Raw genomic sequence first — 18,712 nt, 5'->3', positions numbered from 1 at the left:
GGAAGGGAAGGGAAGGGAAGGGAAGGGAAGGGAAGGGAAGGGAAGGGAAGGCTTAGCATGACTTACACAGCTCACACAGTTACTAGAAACCTCACTGTGTGCTCGGAAACAAAGTTTAAAGAAATGCAGTGCTGAAAGCTGCCCCAGCTCAGAGATCATGACTCGACCAGAACCATACTTTTACCATTAAACCAATGTCCAAAGACCTTCCCCACTACTCAGACAAAACCTCGGAATTAAATTCCTGGTGGAGATATTTATCAAGCAAAGGGTCCTGCTCCCCTCCCCCGTTTTTCTTGTTTTCTTCTTCTCCTCCAAGCTTAGCATAAAGAAGAGGGTAGTGGGGAACATCCAATAAAGAAGCCGCCTCGCCGTTCACACAAATGCAAAGCCTGTTCTGTTCCCGTTGCATCTACTGCTGCCCTTGCTTCCTTCCATAGAAAACTGTTGGTTTTATATATGAAAATTAGGCAAGGCCAAAAACTCTTGTACATGTGTTTACTTTCAAGGCAAAGAGAATGCTTATTCTGGAGGCCAAGGACAGTTGCTGCAAACTGACACGTAAAGGAGAGACCGACATTCAAGCCACCAAGAGAATGGATACAACTAATTTCAAAAGGCAATCTGTCAAAGGTAACGGACTTTCTGGTAAATTACTATTAGAAAAGGAAACTAATAGTCAAACTTAAAGGTTATAAAAAGACTGACCCAAAAAGAGAAAGCTTTCTCCCTCCATTCGGTCTGCTCTGCAGGAATGAGGGACGTTGATGGTAGAAATGAAGCAACCGAGGGAAGAGACGAAGCAAATGGCCCTACTAAGCCAACAGATCTCCTGCCTGTAGGACAAACCTATGGTGAATGTGGACAGAGGACAAGAATGTGAAGAGAAAGAAGAAATAATGAAAGCCTAGGGTGAGGGGGAAGGATACACAAGTAAGCAGAAGCTAAGGCACTCTTCGCTATCACCTTGGTCATGCACTAAGAATAGTCTTACAGTGTAACTCAGTAGAGTTTTGGCCTAGCGTGCACAAGGTCCTGGCTTCACTCTCCAATACCACACAACACGTGCACACCTGTAATCCCAGCACTCAGGAAGTGGAGTCAAATGGTCAAAAGTTCAAGGTCATCCGCAGCTACATAGGGAGTTCAAGACTAGCCTTGGATATATGAGTCTGTCCCCAAATATCTAGACGGATGGATGGATGAGAAGGTAGACAGACAGACAGACAGACAGACAGATATTCTAATCATCAGAAGATTTAATGGATAGTCAAGTCAAGGGACCTATAGTAGTAGTTTAAGGCTGACAAGCTAATCGGATGTTTCTATGTTGTGTGTGTGTTTTATGTGCCCACAGAGGCAAGAATGAGGTCTCCCCTGGAACTGGAGGTATAGGCAGCTGTGAGACACCAGGCATGGGTGCTGGGAACTAAACTCCGGTCCTCTGAAAGAGCAGCAATCGCTCCTAACCACTGAACCACCTCTCCAGCTCTGAAGAAGGGTTTGTATATTTCTATTTGTAAGCGGGTGACCATAACAGAGCACATGTCGCCTGCAAAGCCTTAAAGACTTACCACCCAGCTCTCTGCAGAAAAGAAAACGACCACTTGTTTACAAGACAAAAATAAGGCAAACTTGAAATAGCAATTAAATAGAAATGGCAGCAAGTGGAAGAGAGCTGAAGACCCATTCAGGGCCATGAAAAAGGTTGGCAGAAAAGACAAGACGCTGTGCCAATCTCGTCAGAAGCAACAACAACCACTCATCTGACAAGTGGCATTGTCTACGGTGGGCACTGGGATCGGCCAGGATCCGCCTTAACAAATGTCTGGCAGAGACAAGCGCTCCTCAGTGGGATGGAACCACTGCGTCTACTTCCAAGAACTATGAGCAAACCATTGGCCCTGCCTTCTACGGCTGCCGAAGAACTGGAATGAAATTAGCATCTTAAGTAAAGGCAGGCTCGGTGGAGCAGTGAGCAGCAGAGGAGAATATTAGATTGCGAAGGCCACAGACACAGCGGATTACAGCAACTACAGATGTTCCCAGACTGCCAGCAGCAGTGGAGGGCATGATGCCCACAGACCGGAAGGTGAGGCATGAGAGAAGAGGCTCACGAGTGGAAAAACTCCAAAACATTTTTGTCAACGCTAACTGCACTCACTGGGTGGGTATATCAGGCACGTCACTTAAGCCTGACAAATACAAATGTCAAAGGAAACGAGAAATAAGACATTCTAAAGCCCAAGGAGGAGTGTGTGAAATGACGTTACCTCTGCTAATCTGTGGCCTCGAGTGAATTTGAAGCATGGGCATTGTTGCATGGTCACATTAGGAAAAGTCTTTGCCACCCGTTGCTCTGTGGCACAGCAGGGGCGCTCCTGCCTTGGGGCTTTCCCTCCTCCCACGGTTCTCCAGAGATATCCCTCTGTTCTGTCGCCCACCTCTGTGTCTCTACTTACGTCATAAAATAAGGGATGGAAAGAAAAACACTGCCATAAAAAATAACTTGGGAGAAGGGGGCTGGAGAGATAGCTCAGTGATTAAGATGGCTCACTGGCTGCTCTTCCAGAGGATCTCGGTTCAATTCCCAGCACCCACACAGCAGCTCTCAACTGTGTGTAACTTAGTTCCAGAGGATCTGATATCCTCTGAGGACACCAATGCACATAAAATTAAATAATCATTAAAAAAAAACAAAAACAAAAACAAAGGTTGGGACTAGAGAAATAGCTCAATGGGTAAGGATGCTTGCTACCCAAGGATGAGGGCCTGAATTCAGATATCCAGGATCCATAGCCATGAACATCTGGGACCTACCACTGGCAGGAGTGGAATTACAAAGGCCTGCTGACCAACCAACCTGCCCCAAATAGGGCAAAGTCCATATACAGTGAAAAACCCTAGACTCAAGAGAATAATGTGGAGAATTAAAAACAAAGTCACTCCAATGTTCTCCTCTGGCCTACACACACCCACATGCATATACATACACACACACACACACACCCACCCGAGCGCCCAAGGACACCCATAACACCCACATGCATATACATACATGCACACACACACACACACACACACACACAGACACACATGAGCGCCCAAGGACACCCCAAGCCGAGGAGTGCACACAGCCAACCATGAGCAAGCCTGTTTCCAAACAGTTTAAAGATATATTTATTATTATATGTAAGTACACTGTAGCTGTCTTCAGACATACCAGAAGAGGCCGTCAGATCTCATTACAGATGGTTATGAGCCACCATGTGGTTGCTGGAATTGAATTCAGGACCTTTGGAAGAGCAGTCAGTGCTCTTAACTGCTGAGCCATCTCTCCAGCCCTCCAAACAGTTTAATAATGAGGTCCTGAAGGCTCGCAATGAGTCCCATGTTCAGCACAGGGTTTCCCCTCTGAAGCTTTGCCAGAAGCTCAGTTAGGAAGCACAGCAGGATTTGGAGGTCCCTGCCAGCACAAGAATCCTCAAGCACGGCCCAGAGTCCAGTTGTGGCCAATGTTGAGAAAACCTTGCATAGGCACCCTGCACTCAGGCAGGAAAGGAAGTGGCTGACGGGTGACACAGGGAGATCAAGAATGACCCCTCCCAGGAGCCTGGCTTCTGAGATGGGACACTTCAAGTGTTGGGTCCTTCTTTGTGGTGGCCAGATACTTCTCAGCAGGGAATGTCACCAACCAAGGCCTCTTCGAAGAGAGCGTGTTTGCCTGTGAGCATCTCTTTCGACATCTGCACATGAGCTCCTTCTGATTACAGGAAAGACGGGCAGCTGAAATGTCTGCCCAGAGGGTTGGCCAGACCACAGTCACTCAGACTGGGTAAGGTTAATTCTGACAGGTTTTGGCAGACATCTTTTGTATCTTTCTGACTTTTAGTATCCACACTAAGACTTTGTATATTCTTAATATTTGCCATGCTGAGAAGTAAGGTCATTTTACATGATCCTCCTGCATTGTAATCTCCTTTTGGTAGATTTTAAAGAGTATTATTAAACCTCCCTTTTAAATGTGAACAAGAGAGAGAGAGAAAGAGAGAGAGAATATATTGAAGAAATAAAAGGCAAAGATAAATAAATTTTAAAATAAATTAAATAAATTTTTTAAAAAGATCACTAAAGCCAAACATTGGTTCTTTTTTCAAGTCAGGGAAACAGACTGAACAGAGAATGGCAATGGAAGACAAAAGAAAGAAAGAAAGCTCAGCCTTGAAGGATGCTTGCTGTTCTTCCATAGGACAAGAGTTTGCTTCCCAGCACCCACATCAGGCAGTTCACAACCAGCTCATAACCCCAGCTCTAAGAAGCCAACACCCTCGTGCCCTCTGCAGGCAGACACACGGACACACATATAAAAATATAACACCTTTCTCTATCAATCAGAAAGAGTTAAGAGCACTTGCTGTTCTTTCAGAGAACCCAGGCTTGTTCCTATCACTTATATGGTGGATCACAACTATCTTTAACTCCAGTTCCATGAGGTCTAACATCCTCTCCTGCCCTTCACCTGGCTTGTGGCACACAGACATATATGTAGACAAAACACCAATGCACATACAAAACTATAATAATATTTTCAAAGGGGTCTGCAGGGATGGCTGAGAGGTTAAGAGCATCTGCTGCAGAAGACCAGGGTTGGTTCTCGACACCAACATTGAAGCTCAAGCTCCAGGAAGCCCAAAGCCCTCTTCTGGTCTCTCTAAGCACCTGCACATACAGACACGTAAATAAACACACATACATAAATAGAAAAAAATCTTAAATAATAATCAAAGGAAAACATAGTGAGGCTAAGAAGAATGATTCAATGGGATAAAGCACACAATGACAAGCCTGGGGACCCGAGTTCAATGCCCAGGACTCACATAATGAAAAGAACCAACCAACTCCTGGAATTTGTCCTCTCACCTCCAAATATGCACAGCTCTGTGTGTGTGTGTGTGGCACACACATATATATGTTCTATGTACATATCCATTTATATGTATATATTTGTATGTATATATACATACACTTATTAGAATCCTATCAGAGAGTCTAGAGAATGACTCCGTAGTTAAGTGCACTGGCTGCTCTTTAAGAGGATCTGGATTTGGGTCCCATCACCTGCATGGTGCCTCACAACTGTCTATAATTCTAATTCCAGGGAATCTGGCACCCATTTCTGTCCTCCACTGGCATGAGGCGCACACATGGTACACATACATATATGCAGGCAAGCACTTATACACATAAAGCAAAATAAAATAAATCTTCTTAAACAGTGAATCCTGCCAGATGTTTCAGCTGAAGGGAGCTTCAACAATAACTCCAACTTCTTTAATGTCAGAGGAGGCGATGTCGTAACCTCCACCACGCCAAAGCCCAGCTTCCATTCAGAGGCTCCAGGAGGTTCCTGTTCTACAAGCTTTACTGGCAACACTACTGCCCTTTCATTCCCCGGTGAGGCTGATACTACAACGCTGGCAAGGTTTTACTTTATAGCCAGGTACACAGTAGCTGCCTAATTACACATGTGGGTTAAACACTTCTGGGTATAATACAGATGCTACAATAAAAACTTTAAGTAACACGCAGCCTGTGCTCGGATGCCTTTATAAAAGAAAATGAATGTGTCTGTGTATCTGCTTGGACATGCACGGAACACCCCGGGAAGAGTAAACAAAACAAATCGCAATGACTGAAGGCAACTGAGTGACTGGGAACATGGGTGGGGAAGAGACCTTCCCCTGCAAAGCCTCTCTATGCTTTTCAGTTCCTCACACTGTGAGTTTCAAAGGCATAAATGCATGCATACGTAAGTAAATAAATGACTAAATAAAATGACTCGTATGATTTAGGGCTATGATTTTGGTAAATTGCAGCTTCCAGTCTTTAAAATTGGAACAATACCTCCTAACACTGCTGACAGAACCAAAATAAGGTCTGGGCGGGGGGAACCCTTTGAAATGTTTCAAATGGTGTGCATGCTTGAGAGGCATCATTGGACTATCATTCAAACAAAGCTAACCTTTGTGTTCATTCCTCTAACTGCACGGAAAGTGCCATTTCATCTCAACAGTTTACTTAGCAGTTAGGAAAACACTGACTTAAACTAAAGCTGGTGAGTTTATTTAGATTTAACAATCGACTAATCAAGCCTGTCACAAGTTCAATACATTAAATCCTCACAAGTAGCTCTAAGTGAATAACAGATCCAAACCACAGACTGCTATTAACCAAACAATGAAGGACCACAGGAAGCCCCCCAACTTGTGGTGGTTTGAATGAGAATGGCCACCGAAGGCCCCTACATTTGAATGTTTAGTCCCCATTTGGTGGAACTGTTTGGGAAGAATTAGGAGGTGTGGTCTTGTTGGAGGAGATGTGTCACTGTGGTCACAATGTGTCACCATTCCTCATTCCCAATTAGTTCCCATGCTCCCTCCCTCCCTCCCTTCTCCTCCTCCTCCTCTACCTCCTTCTCTTCCTCTTCCTACTCCTCCTTCTCTCTCTCTCTCTCTCTCCCCCTCCCTCCCCCCCTCCCCTCCTCTCTCCTCTCTCTCTCTCTCTCTCTCTCTCTCTCTGTCTCGTGATTATGTCTCAAGATGTGGTGATCTCTCAGCTTCTGCTCTAGCACCATGCCTGCCTCCCACCATGCCACCTTCCACAATAGCCATGGGCTAAACCACTAAAACTGTAAGTCCCAAATGAATGCTTTTATAAGTTGCCTTGATCATGATGTCTTATCACAGCAAAGTGCCTAGTTCTAGGGACCTTACAACCTGCCAGTGGCCGCATGATATACAAAACATAGTGTCACACAGATGTTGTTCTTCAAGACCAAGAAAGAACTCATAGAGATCATGGAAAATGCTTCCAAGAAGAGGTGGCAACATTCTACCTAATTCACACTTCATTTCCATCTAGAAGGAATGGGTTAAAATAGATAAACAGGTATGGAACTCCAGACAAAGGGAGCATGGGGGAGGAGGGTACAAGGCAAGAAAAGACACTATAAGGACATTCAGAAGACTAGAGGTTGTGGAGAGATGAAGGTCTGTACCTTAAAGACAAATCTATCGAGGAAAACCTTTACTGGAAACCCTCAGAAGTTATTTCTAGAAAACAAATAACTTTTTTTTTGCTAACATCCAGATTACACTTCACATAAAATAAATACCATTGAATAGTATTTATTTTCTATTACCAGCAGAGAAAGAACTTAAAATTATGTTTCTATAATAGTCTAAAGGACCACTGTAGAAATTCATTAAACTAATTGATTTTTATTTTTATTATCTGACAGACAATTTCATACATGTATACCATGAATTTTGATCCTATTCGTCCCCTTACCTCTCTTCTTCGCCCTCTCATTCCCTCTGGAGCCCTTCTTTAAGGAAGTCCCCCTCCTACTGTTTCTTGTGTTTTTGTATGTGAGCCTAGCCTTTAACAGCTGAGCCATCTCTCCAGCCCCTTGTCTTCTTCTCAATGACCCCAGGAAGGCAATTAGGGTTGCTTGCATGAGCAGGGGTGTGGGGTTATTACTGGATCATGGGCAACTTACCAAAAGCTACACCCTGAAGAAAATACATGCCCTCTCCCTCTCCCCCAGTAGCCATTAACGGCCAATAGCTCCTCTGATAGCTGTGGGGCCTTGTGAATCCCCTCAATTATTTTTAAGTCTATTATTCTGAATGTCCACAATCAGGCAATGCCAAATAGCAGCCATCAGTGGCATCTCTGTGTGGAAACAAAGCAGAAAGAAACTATGAGAAGCACATAAAGCTTTCAGAAGGAAAAGCGAAGCTTTTCCTGGCTTAGACCCATCAGACAACCGGCAGCAGGCCGACCAAGATGTCCCCCAGGCGAGTTAGCCTGCTCTCAGTGCTGTCTGCCTGCCACACCTGTACAGTTCTCTTAGCGGTTCTCAGTTATTTATATCATGCAGAGGTAAAAGGGAAAAGCAGCCCCAAAGAGCAGACTGCATCAAGCACACAGAAGAGCAGAGACAACTTCCATAAAGCACAGCCCACAAAGCTCAAAGAGAACCATTTGGAGACTTTTGTATCTCACCTGTATCGGTGCCATGCCTGGGGGCTGTACCTCAGACCGTTCCTAGGCAGGGCCTGGGGTCGGGTGCAGAAAGGCACCAAAGAGAAGGATCCTCTCATTAGTAGCCACACTGCTCAGAAACATGGCCACTAGCTGACTTGTAGCAAGAACTGAAGCCTGGGACAAATTAGAAGTGCCCTTGAGAAAAGGGAGATGGGCGGAAGGGTAACTCCAAGAACGCAGAGTTTAGAAATGTGCCTCAGTGTAAAAGGGCATGCTGATCACGCGGCTTAAGGCTGAAGAAGCCACCCAAAGAAATCCCCGTACTTCACAGCCCTCACACTGGAGTACTGAAACCTCACTCACAAGGAAGGGAGCTGCTGGTTTGGGAACCTCAGCTACATACCTCCAGATATAAACCCACCAGGTAAGTAATGAGGATGCAGCCACCAAACCCCATGAAAAGCTCGGGTGCCCCAGGAAAAACACAGTCTGCCTCGGGAAGAGGGAGAGGAGCTCAGAAGTCATTTGATTTCTAAGTTGTGTGTGCTTACGTGTGTGCCTGTATGTGGGTATGTGCATACCAGTGCAGATGCCACCCACCAAAGCGCTAGGAGCTCCATCTCCTAAAGCTAGAGCTACAGGTAGTGTGAACCCACCCGACATGGGCGCTGGGAACTGAACCTGGGTCCAGTGCAAGCGCAGTAACTGTTCCTAATTGCTGAGGCTGAGCCATCTCTTGCCCCAGTGATTTAAATTGTGAATGACTAAAAAGAAGCCAGCAAGCAGGGCGGGAGAGAAAGTAAGCAACAGAGACCGCAATCATTTCTGAGTAGGAAAGGTATAGGCTCGTTTGACATTTCAGTTATTCCTAAACTAGATGCTGCCCAGAGACTCTCTTGTCTTGTGTTTGAGGAGGCAGAAAGGCAAAGCTCAGTCAAGGTCACCGGCAAGGCACACATGGAAATACCTATAAACAGCAGCTAGCAACCTAACAAGAGGGAAGAACGCTTTGTTTTGCTTTTGGGGGTGGGTGGGTGGGTGGTTGACTGTTTTCTAAGACAGTCTCATCTTACCCAAGCTGGCCTCATTCATATTCGCGGTGTACCAGAGAACGACCCTGAACTTCAGGACTCCATTTCTTGAGTGCTGGGGTTACAGACACATCACACCAAAGTCTGTTTATAAAGTGCAGGAAATTGAACCCTGGGTTTAGGGCAAGTACTCTACCAACTGAGCTATTAGTCTTTGATGGCTAACCAGCTTGGGCCAGGAACCTGTGTGTCTCTACCTCTCCAGGGCTAGGGTTATATACACCTGCCCCATCCCACCCAGATTTTCACCTAAGGGCTGGGATCAAACCCAAGTCCACACACAGGGACATCAAGTACCTCACCAACTGAGCTATCTTCCTATCCCAGAAAACTCATTTTACAAACAAACACAAAAGCCCAAAGTACAAGGCAGAGTGGGAAGTCAAGTCTAACAGAGAAAAACGCCACACCAGAAACCCTCACACAGCACAAAGGATAAATAAAGTCTTTGTCAAAGGCCTACCAACACCAAGCCTCTCCAGGCTTCTGAGCTCAAACTCCCATGGAAAATCAGCACTGCGCTTCTCTGCCCTCCGGACAACGGCCAGGGAAGCCAGTGGAAAAATTAGATAAGAAACTTCAAGAATATGCTGAAATGTACATACTCTCCCCAAGAAAGCAAGGCAAGTCAGACAATGATGTCACATGCCAATAATCCTAGCACCCGAGAGGCTGAAGCTGGAGGGTAGGAGGTTCAAAGCTAGGTTCAGCTAAATTGGTAAGACCTTGTCTTAAAAGAGGAGAAAGGAAGCTGGGGGTGTGGGGCTCAGTGAGTATACAGTGCTTACCAAGCAAGTGTGAGGACCTGAGTTCAAATCCCCAGAACCCTCAGAAAGCAAAGCATGGTGGACCAGGTCTGTAATCCCCGTGCTCTATGAGATGAGCAGCAACGTCAGGAGACTGCGAGACCAGGGAGCCAGCACATACAGTAGCAGAAAAACAAACAAAGAAAAACAGAGAAACCTCTGTCTCAAGCAAGGTGGACAGTGAGGACTAACACCCAAAGCTATCCTCTCTCTGAACTCCCCGTGGGTCATGGCATGCACACACCTGACATGCAAACAGACTTTAAAAGGGGAGGGGACATGGCTGGAATGAAGATCTCTGTGGTTAAGAGTGCTTGCCACTCGCTCTGTCAGGAGGGGACCAGAGTCTAATTCTCAGCACCTCCATTAGCTCACAACAATTAGCAGCTCACAACTCTCCGTACTTGCAGCCTGCAGCTCTAGGGGATCCAATACCCTCTTATGGCCTCAGAAGGTGCCTGTGTACACACACACACACACACACACACACACACACACACACACGTACAAAAAAAATACAAAATTTTAAAGAAAGGAGCTATAAAAGGACAGAGGAATTTATACAGTATAATTAATTAAATTTTTATTAAACAGCTGAAGTTAGAAAAATATAGCCCTTTCTCTTAACAAAATTAATTTCCATGGTACCATTACTCCTTCTTTCAACGTCCTGAATTTCCTTCAATGTATCGATTAACAGTGGAAGGAACCTTAAGTGTAAGACACTAGATAGATTATGCAGCATTTCTTCTGACAGCAAAGATATTACGAAATGAGAAAGATAAAACATTTTAATGGCTACCCATATCTAAAACTATGTGAGATCTATCGCTATGATAGTTATGTTTGAGAGCATTATCTTTCAAACCGCAAGTCGCATAAGCAGTGGATTATGAAGTCAATTTGTGGACCACTATGGTATTCCTTTGCTACTTTCCTGGCTATCGAGAAATGCCTGAGAAAAGCAGTGTAGACCAGGGAGCTATGGTGGTTTGAATTAAAATGGCTCATATATTTGAATGTTTGGTTTCCAGTTGTTGAAATGTTTAGGAAGGATTAGGAGGTATTGGGCTAGGGGGCAGAGAGGGGGTCCACCAGGCCCATTCTCTCTCCCTTTCCCTCTCTCCTATAGCAACCTCTCCCACACCAGCATCTGCCTCCTGCCTGAGGACCAGGATGTAAGCTTCAACTACTGCTCCCGTGCCAGGCCCGACTACCTGATGCCACCCTCCCCGCCATGATGGTCATGGAACAACCCTCTGAAACTAAAGCAAAACCCAACCGAATGCTTTAGGCTTTACATTGCCTTCATCGCGGGGTCTCTTCACAGCGATCGAACAGTAAGTAAGCAACTAATAAGAGGGTTTGCGTCACAGTTAATGGTGGGAAAGTCATGGCAGCGGTAACTTGAGGCAGCTGGCTGGTCACATGGCATCCTGTGTCAGGAAGTGGGGAGAGAGGACTGCTGGTGTTCAGGTTTACTCTATTTATCCAGCCCATAGAAAGGTGTCTCCACATTTAGGGTATGGCATCTTACCTAGGTTAACTCAGTCTAGAAACTCCTTCACAGATGTGCCCAGATGTTTGGCCCCTATACAATTCTAGACTTTATCATGTTAGCCTTCTACTGTTGTTCAATGTTTTCTTACTGTCTCATCATCTCCTTGCCTGGCCTTGGCTATTCAGTGCAGCCCATGTTCTCCTCTGCCTGGAGGTAAGCCCTCCCCCGTCGGTGCCCACTCTCTATGCTTAGAACTGGTTTCTACATAAACAGTGACAGCCAAGAAACATACAAAATAGGGCCGGATAGAGGTATTGTTAAAGGAATAAAAACCGACAAATATACTGAGCCAATCAATCATGGGCAGATATGTAGCCTATGAACACTATAATAAAACTGTCCTAAGGAAAAGTAATGAAAAGAGTAATTCATTCTCTCTCTCTCTCTCTCTCTCTCTCTCTCTCTCTCTCTCACACACACACACACACACACACAGCTGTTCCACCATGCGTTATCATTCGTAACATTTGAGGAAGGACAGCACAGTATCTGTTCTGGAGATTGGTATCATTTCTCTCTGTCCTATGGACCACTGTCTTCTTTGGATTTAAAAAAAAAAAAAACAGTTCTCACACATCAAATCACAGGCCAGTCCTGTAAACAATGTGTAGAAACAACACACATTAAAATTTCTGAAGTCGCCAGGTGGTTGTGGCACGTGCCTTTATTTCCAGCTCTGAGGAGACAAAAGCAGGCTCTGTGAGTTCAAGGCCAGCCAGGTCTACAGAGTGAGTTCCAGGACAGCCAAGGCTACTCAGTGAAAAACCTGTCTCAAAAAAACAAAACAAAACAAAGAAAAATTCTGAAGTCACTTTCCTATATTCATTTATACCAAGCATCTAATTTTACCAAATGCCACTCAAATAGTTCATATTATGCCGATAACATTGAAAATGATATGGTCTTGATTTATAAACTCACTCTGGGCATTAATGCTAATTAATACACTATTTTGATGAAAGAGAATTAAGCACTGAATAAAACACAGGATCTAAAAGCACAAAAATAATATACAAAAAGGAATAAAGTACAAATCTCTATAAAATGAGTGTTTTTGACTATGCACTAGAGGAAACAAAATATGAAGAAGATTCATCTAGCTGTCAGGTCCTCAAGTCAGTATCAAAGCTTTGAAAATCAAATATGCACAAATTAAACACTGTAGGGAAAGGAAAAAAACAAGGTAGGGAGTACGCAAACATGGTTCTGATGAAAGAAGAACTGACAGCTGACTGATGCCAGCTTGTCACTGTACTTCTTTCAAGGAATGCGGAGGAAACCACTGAGTCTGTTGGCCATTAAACTCACCTTGGTGTAAGCAGGACACGGATAAGAGAAACCACATGAACTACTAAACTGAGATTTATAAGAATAAGTTTTGATTATATAAAATAGTTAATACAGCTACATTTTTGAAAATTTCTTAAATTTTTCTGAATGCACGAAAACACACTAAGTTTTTGCATAAAATTGCAAGAGAAGAAACAGAAGCTGGGCATTATAGATGCTAGCAGAGGGACTGGAACAATTCAACAGTTTTCATGAATAAATCATTATTAATATACACAATTTTTAAAAAAAAACAGACCCAAAATGTTAAGATTTTATTTACAAAGCTTTTCCTTGTTGTACAGAAAGTAAAAATGTTGTTACAATCGCAGTGTAACTGGCAACCAGGACGGTCAACTCACCAATCACAGCTGTCACGATACAGCAAGAGTCTTACACGAAAACCTAACAACGTTTACAATTTTGTTGGGGCGAAGTCCCCGGGCTTGGTGGTGGATTACCAAGGGGCTAACGGAGGAAGGCGGAATGTCGCGGGAACTATTCTTTGGCTCTTTTGGTGGAGGTGTCCTGGGGCTTTTTAATACAGCTATCAAAATTATTTTTAAAGGACACAAATAGAACTCAAAAACTGTAAACTGATTCTCATTCTAAACATTTAAACAGTTATTATACCAACATCAACTTAAAAAGTGTGACGGTCAGAATAGCTAAGGGCTAACAGCAATAGCCAAAACGTAAGTACGCATGCGCAGAACCTCCAGGCCCGGGTAGCACGCTCTTCCGACATCGCGGGGGAAGTGGCCTAGAAAGCAATCCGCGCCTTTCCCCACAACTCACCCAACGTTCTCCGCATCCTCGTCACACTCAGCCTTGTACTTGCACGGTCCACACTTGGAATGTTTCCTGTGAGCCCCTGCTCCTGAGCCTTCCTCCTCTGCTGAAAGAGAAAAGTCCATCTTTCACGCAGAAGTTGCGATGGATCTTTTCCAGACCTTTAGGAACCATTATCTTCTTTTGAAGGAAAATGCGCCCAAGGTTCTGGAGAGAATCACTTCTAAAAAGCCCTCAGAGTTAGAGGCAAAAACCGCTGCTGCTACTGAACAACATCCCCAAGACACAGCGAGGTTAGCAAAATAACGTCTTAGGCTGTGTGTGCTGGGACAATACGGGAGTTTTAATAAATGAGTTTCTTAAGAATTGCCCTTTAATACTGAGTAGAAGAAAATAAAACATGCGCAAAAATCCAGTCTGTGACTCTCCTCGCCCAGAAGCAGCCTGTGGAGGCTGACTGGCACAGACACGCTGGAACACGGCCCGCGAAAACCGTATTATCATCACCTCCCTTCACACTAGCTCCACACCCAACTTTCTAAACACACAAAAACTCACTTCACAGTTAAAAGAAATACTTGTCTCCGATTCAGCATGAGGAAAGGGACGCTCTTACAAGTCCCTCTTCTCTAGTTGATCCACTTAGCATAGACAAAAAATATGCAGATGTAGAAATCTTCGACTCTCCCATTTCCCAGCCACAGAAGGAGCACGTATCATTGTCGGCAAAGAACTCAGTCCCTAGACAAGGGCAACCTGTACGCGTGGGCCTCAACTAGAGTGGGACTTTGCAGCTCTCTCAAAGAAGGCCAGGAGGTCAGTTGTGAGGAAGGAGTCTGGCCTCAAGGGACCTGGTATGTGTTAGAATTCCGTATAGGGGAGCCAGTCAGTGAAGGACTTATCAAAAGGCGTGTCTACAGAAAACGCCTAACCTTCCCAGTGTCTGCTATCTGCCTAGTCCGACTGGGAACACTCAAACACAAATGAATACCCAAACAGATTGCAATAATCATGATAGCTAATAATTCTGAGACTTCAGAACCATCATGAAATCCGACATGACGGAGCTAACCACTGAACTTTCCAGCCCATGCTCCCCTGAAGGCTGACAACAGCCTACATTCTCAGCTAAATAGCCAGGACTGTAGTATATTAGCAAATCTTGGGAGCATCTGAGGCTCCTAATGGAACAGGGATCGCAGGGACCAGGTCATGTGATCTCTGAACATCCTTTCTTGCTCTCAGATCTAAAATTCATGAAGTTAGCGTTCACACATGATTACAAAGCTCCAGCTTAAACACGTCCATTTAAATCAAATCCTATTGTTCAGTAGCTTTTATCATTTTCTTTCCGGCTGAAACTCCCAACCTTGAACTCCTCCCCATAACTGTTCTGTTCTCTGCAGTCCTTCAAAGTCCCTTCCACCTCAGAAACTTTGGGAATCTATGAGGAAGGCGCAGCCTGACACAAGGTTTCATATGGCTAGGATCATAATTACAGCTTATACTTGGGCTTGAATTTTTCCCAGTGAGTGGTCTTTTAACATATCCTCAGGGTACCTCAAATATTATTGTCATAGAGTAGATAGTAAGATTTACAGCTTCATTAAACATGAGGCAGATTAGTCATCCTCGTTCTGGCCCTGCAATGCTATTACCAACTATGACATCAGAAATCATTTTTCTCTGAAATAAAATTTAAAACAGAAAATTTTTAAACTTTTGATTTAACTCTTAATTCCACCAGAGCTGTTTTGTGGGCTTTCTCTTCTAGACACAACTTACTCTAGATTTAAAAAAAAAAAAAAGAATTCTCATGACTTACAATTAAAAAAAAATGGAAGCAAATAAAAGAGATTTCAAAGTTCTGTTTCATGATAAAAATCACTTGTGTGGACAATCCTGAGCAGAAGTCAGCTTGTGTAACCTGAATTTAACAGGAGCTATGATGGGTTATCTTTAGTCTGACAATACACCTTCACTGAAAACACTGTGGAACAAAGACTGCCTGAGGTTACAAGGAGAGCCAAAGTAGCCTTGGTGGCCAGGGGACAGAGCTCCCTGTAAGGATGGTGGTGGTGATAATCCATATCATTAAATATCATTAATATATCATTAAATTAATAAATTAAAATATCATATCATTGCATATCATTAAAAGTCCTTGAGCTAGGAGCTTCAAGTTAGGGAGCCCTCTGGTGCCTGAGTTTTATCTCAGCGTTGTTAAATATCAAAGGAGAACAAAGGACTTCAGAGCTATCTGAACTGGACAAGGAGGACCACGCCCGAAATCCCATCACTTGAGAGGCTAAGACATGAGAGCAGACGGAAGTTCCGAGCCAGCCTGAGCTACAAATGTACTCTCTCAAAATAGTCAAGTCATTGAAACTTACCTCCTTCTCCAGATCCAGAGCCGTTATCTGAGAAGAGAAACAACAAATGTAAATATTTCTCCTGGAAATTCTCTTTTCGGATAGTAACATTTCTTATCATAAGCAAAACAAAAAAAACCTGTGGCATCCGGGATCATATATTTCTTTTCTCACATTTCTGGCAGCTAGGTTTATTTTCATATGTCTACTTTAGGCTGTACAGCGTAAGTGGCCTAGACACACAACCATCAGTCTTCCTAACATACTCGTCTCAGAAGGCAGCCGGCCAGGAAATACCCAGAGCCCGTGTACCGAGACTAAAAGATGCTGTGAACAGCTAAACAGAAATGATTTGCCCACCCATTTAAAAGGTAAAAGGGAATTTTAATTTTGTTAGGGCTGGAGAGGAGCTGAATAAACTGCTTCTAGTAGAAAGATAAAGGCTGAGCCTGGCTCCAAAAGTCTTCTTAATCAAATTTGTGGATACAGACCAGAGGCCAAAAGGCAAAAAAAAAAAAAAAGTCCCTAAGGCTTAGCAAGGAGAACCTCGGGGTTGAATGTGCATAGTAATGATAAAATTAGCTTCCTCTAGGAAATCTATTCAGGATAAATCTCAGAGAGAGCACAGTCTAAAATGTAACTAATGTACAATTTTTTTAAAAAGTTGTAGTACTGGGCCTTATACATACTAGGCAGTTTTATTTTGTAGGGCTGGACCTTGTACATACTAGACAATCACTCTACCACTGAGTCACACTCCTAACTCTAAAGTTTTATTGTATAGGACTGAAAATTCCAATATATAACACAGAATGAAAACAAGAGACGCTGTCATATCATCAGCATGGAGCTGTAAAAAAATAAAAATAAAACAGAGATGGAAGGTGAAGTTTTGACACTTTAGTCAGCACTCTATAGGGGAGATGATTATCTTGGCCCCTGGGAATTGATTCCATTCTTCAAATCGTCTCTAGAATGGAAGATAATACTGAATACCAGTCCTTCCCTCCAACCTCCACCAGAAACACATCAACAGGGGGATTAGAAAGCACACATGCAGGCAGTGGCAAGTGAACAGGCTCTGTGTGCAAAGTTTTCAGTTGCATTCTGTCTTGATTTAACCAATTGTGTGAGGCTGTCTCCTGAAAGGAAAGAGGGGAAGAATGGAGGAATGGAAGATGAGGAGACGGATTGGAGTTGACTTTGTAAAAACTTATGAAAGCCTAACCCTTAGTTTTCTTAGGAAAACTAACCCTTCTCCCTTTATCCCATGTATGTTGATTGGACACCTATTAAGTTCCAAGGGCTGTGATAAATTACAGTGATAAGACTCATTCCAAGGGGGCTGGTGAGATGGCTCAGTAGATAAGAGCACCCGAATGCTCTTCCGAAGGTCCCAAGTTCAAATCCCAGCAACCACTTGGTGGCTCATAACCACCCGTAATGAGATCTGATGCCCTCTTCTGGTGCGTCTGAAGACAGCTATAGTGTACTTACATATAATAAAGAATAAATAAATAAATCTAAAAAAAAAAAAAAAAGACTCATTCCAAGTACATGAGACACTCACCCTAAACCGTTTTTTCAAGCCATGTCCACTTTTAATGGATATTTAAAAACCTCACAACTGCCTTGGTCATTAAGGGTTTCTAAACACGGGGGGCTGGAGAGATGGCTTAGCAGTTAAGAGCACTGACTGCTCTTCCAGAGGTCCTGAGTTCAAATCCCAGCCAGAAACCACATGGTGGGTAATGGGATCCAATGCCCTCTTCTGGTGTGTCTGAAGTGAACAGCAGTAATACTCGAATATATAAAATAAATAAATCTTTTTAAAAAATCGCTAAATAAATTAAAAACTGTAAGTATTCTAATAATACAGTAGTTTTCCTTATTAGAACTGTATCAGTGGTACACACACACACACACACACACACACACGTGAGTCCATCTCAGTCCTGAGAAGGTGTTTTGCTTCCCTAGACAGGACACACAGCCTCCTGGTTGAGAAAGCACCTAAGTGGCTGTAAGCAAGCAGATCAGGTAAGTAAAATGCAGCACGCTACATGCATAGATACACAGACGATAAAACAAACTTCCTAGAGAGGTCGGAGAAGAAGGACTTCAGAGTAAAGCCTAAGACGAGATTTTTCTGAGTAATTGAAAGAGAAACTATTTCAAACTCTCAGAATAGGACACCTCTAAAGACTAAAAACATGAAAACACTGGCCCAGTCAGCAAGCAACAAAATAAGGTACCTCCCCACCTCGGTATTTCTGAGCTCACCAAGCCCAGAAGGCGGGATATCCATGTAATGACCTAGAGAAGCAGAGTTCACAGAGCCATAGCGGCCTGCACAAGGTTACATGGTAAATAAAAGCTGGGACAACTTTAACGCTGAGGCCTTCTGCTCCTAGTTTCAGGGTTGTTTGCAACCTGCCAAGCTACCTCCTGTCACTGCCTATCAAAGCAACTTGGTGTCTTACACAGGTGCTCCTAATAAATGATCAATAGAGCATCAGAAAGAGTCCCCAAAATTTCTAGATGAAGCCTGTGAAACACAATGTACTTAGAGAAGTATATGAGGACATCGCATGACAGCCCAAGAACACAATACCTAATTATCTTGTGTACAGTAAAAATCTATCCTTGTTCAGAGAGGTCTGATATTTAACCTAGGCTTCTGGGCAGTCATTTATAGTATACCTGAGA

The 18,712-nt window shown here is 43.6% G+C and overlaps 1 protein-coding gene across 4 annotated transcripts in view; it reads right to left on the bottom strand.

Moving 5' to 3' along the window:
• LOC110293239 (myb/SANT-like DNA-binding domain-containing protein 3) overlaps window positions 1–18,712 on the bottom strand; it is a 124,055-nt gene that overhangs the window by 32,692 nt on the left and 72,651 nt on the right. For 2 of the 4 annotated variants that reach the window (XM_021161106.2, XM_021161102.2), the window contains 2 exons: window positions 16,025–16,051; window positions 13,638–13,734 (listed from right to left, as the gene is read on the bottom strand). In XM_021161106.2, the coding sequence (XP_021016765.1) occupies window positions 13,638–13,734; window positions 16,025–16,051 (124 nt within the window). Of the gene's footprint in view, window positions 1–13,637; window positions 13,738–16,024; window positions 16,052–18,712 lie in introns of all 4 variants that reach the window. The other 2 variants (XM_029476611.1, XM_029476610.1) reach the window with 1 other exon arrangement.

This window comes from Mus caroli, chromosome 4, assembly GCF_900094665.2.
Source record: "Mus caroli chromosome 4, CAROLI_EIJ_v1.1, whole genome shotgun sequence".
NCBI lineage: Eukaryota > Metazoa > Chordata > Mammalia > Rodentia > Muridae > Mus > Mus caroli.
This window is presented reverse-complemented; position numbering and strand designations above follow the sequence as displayed.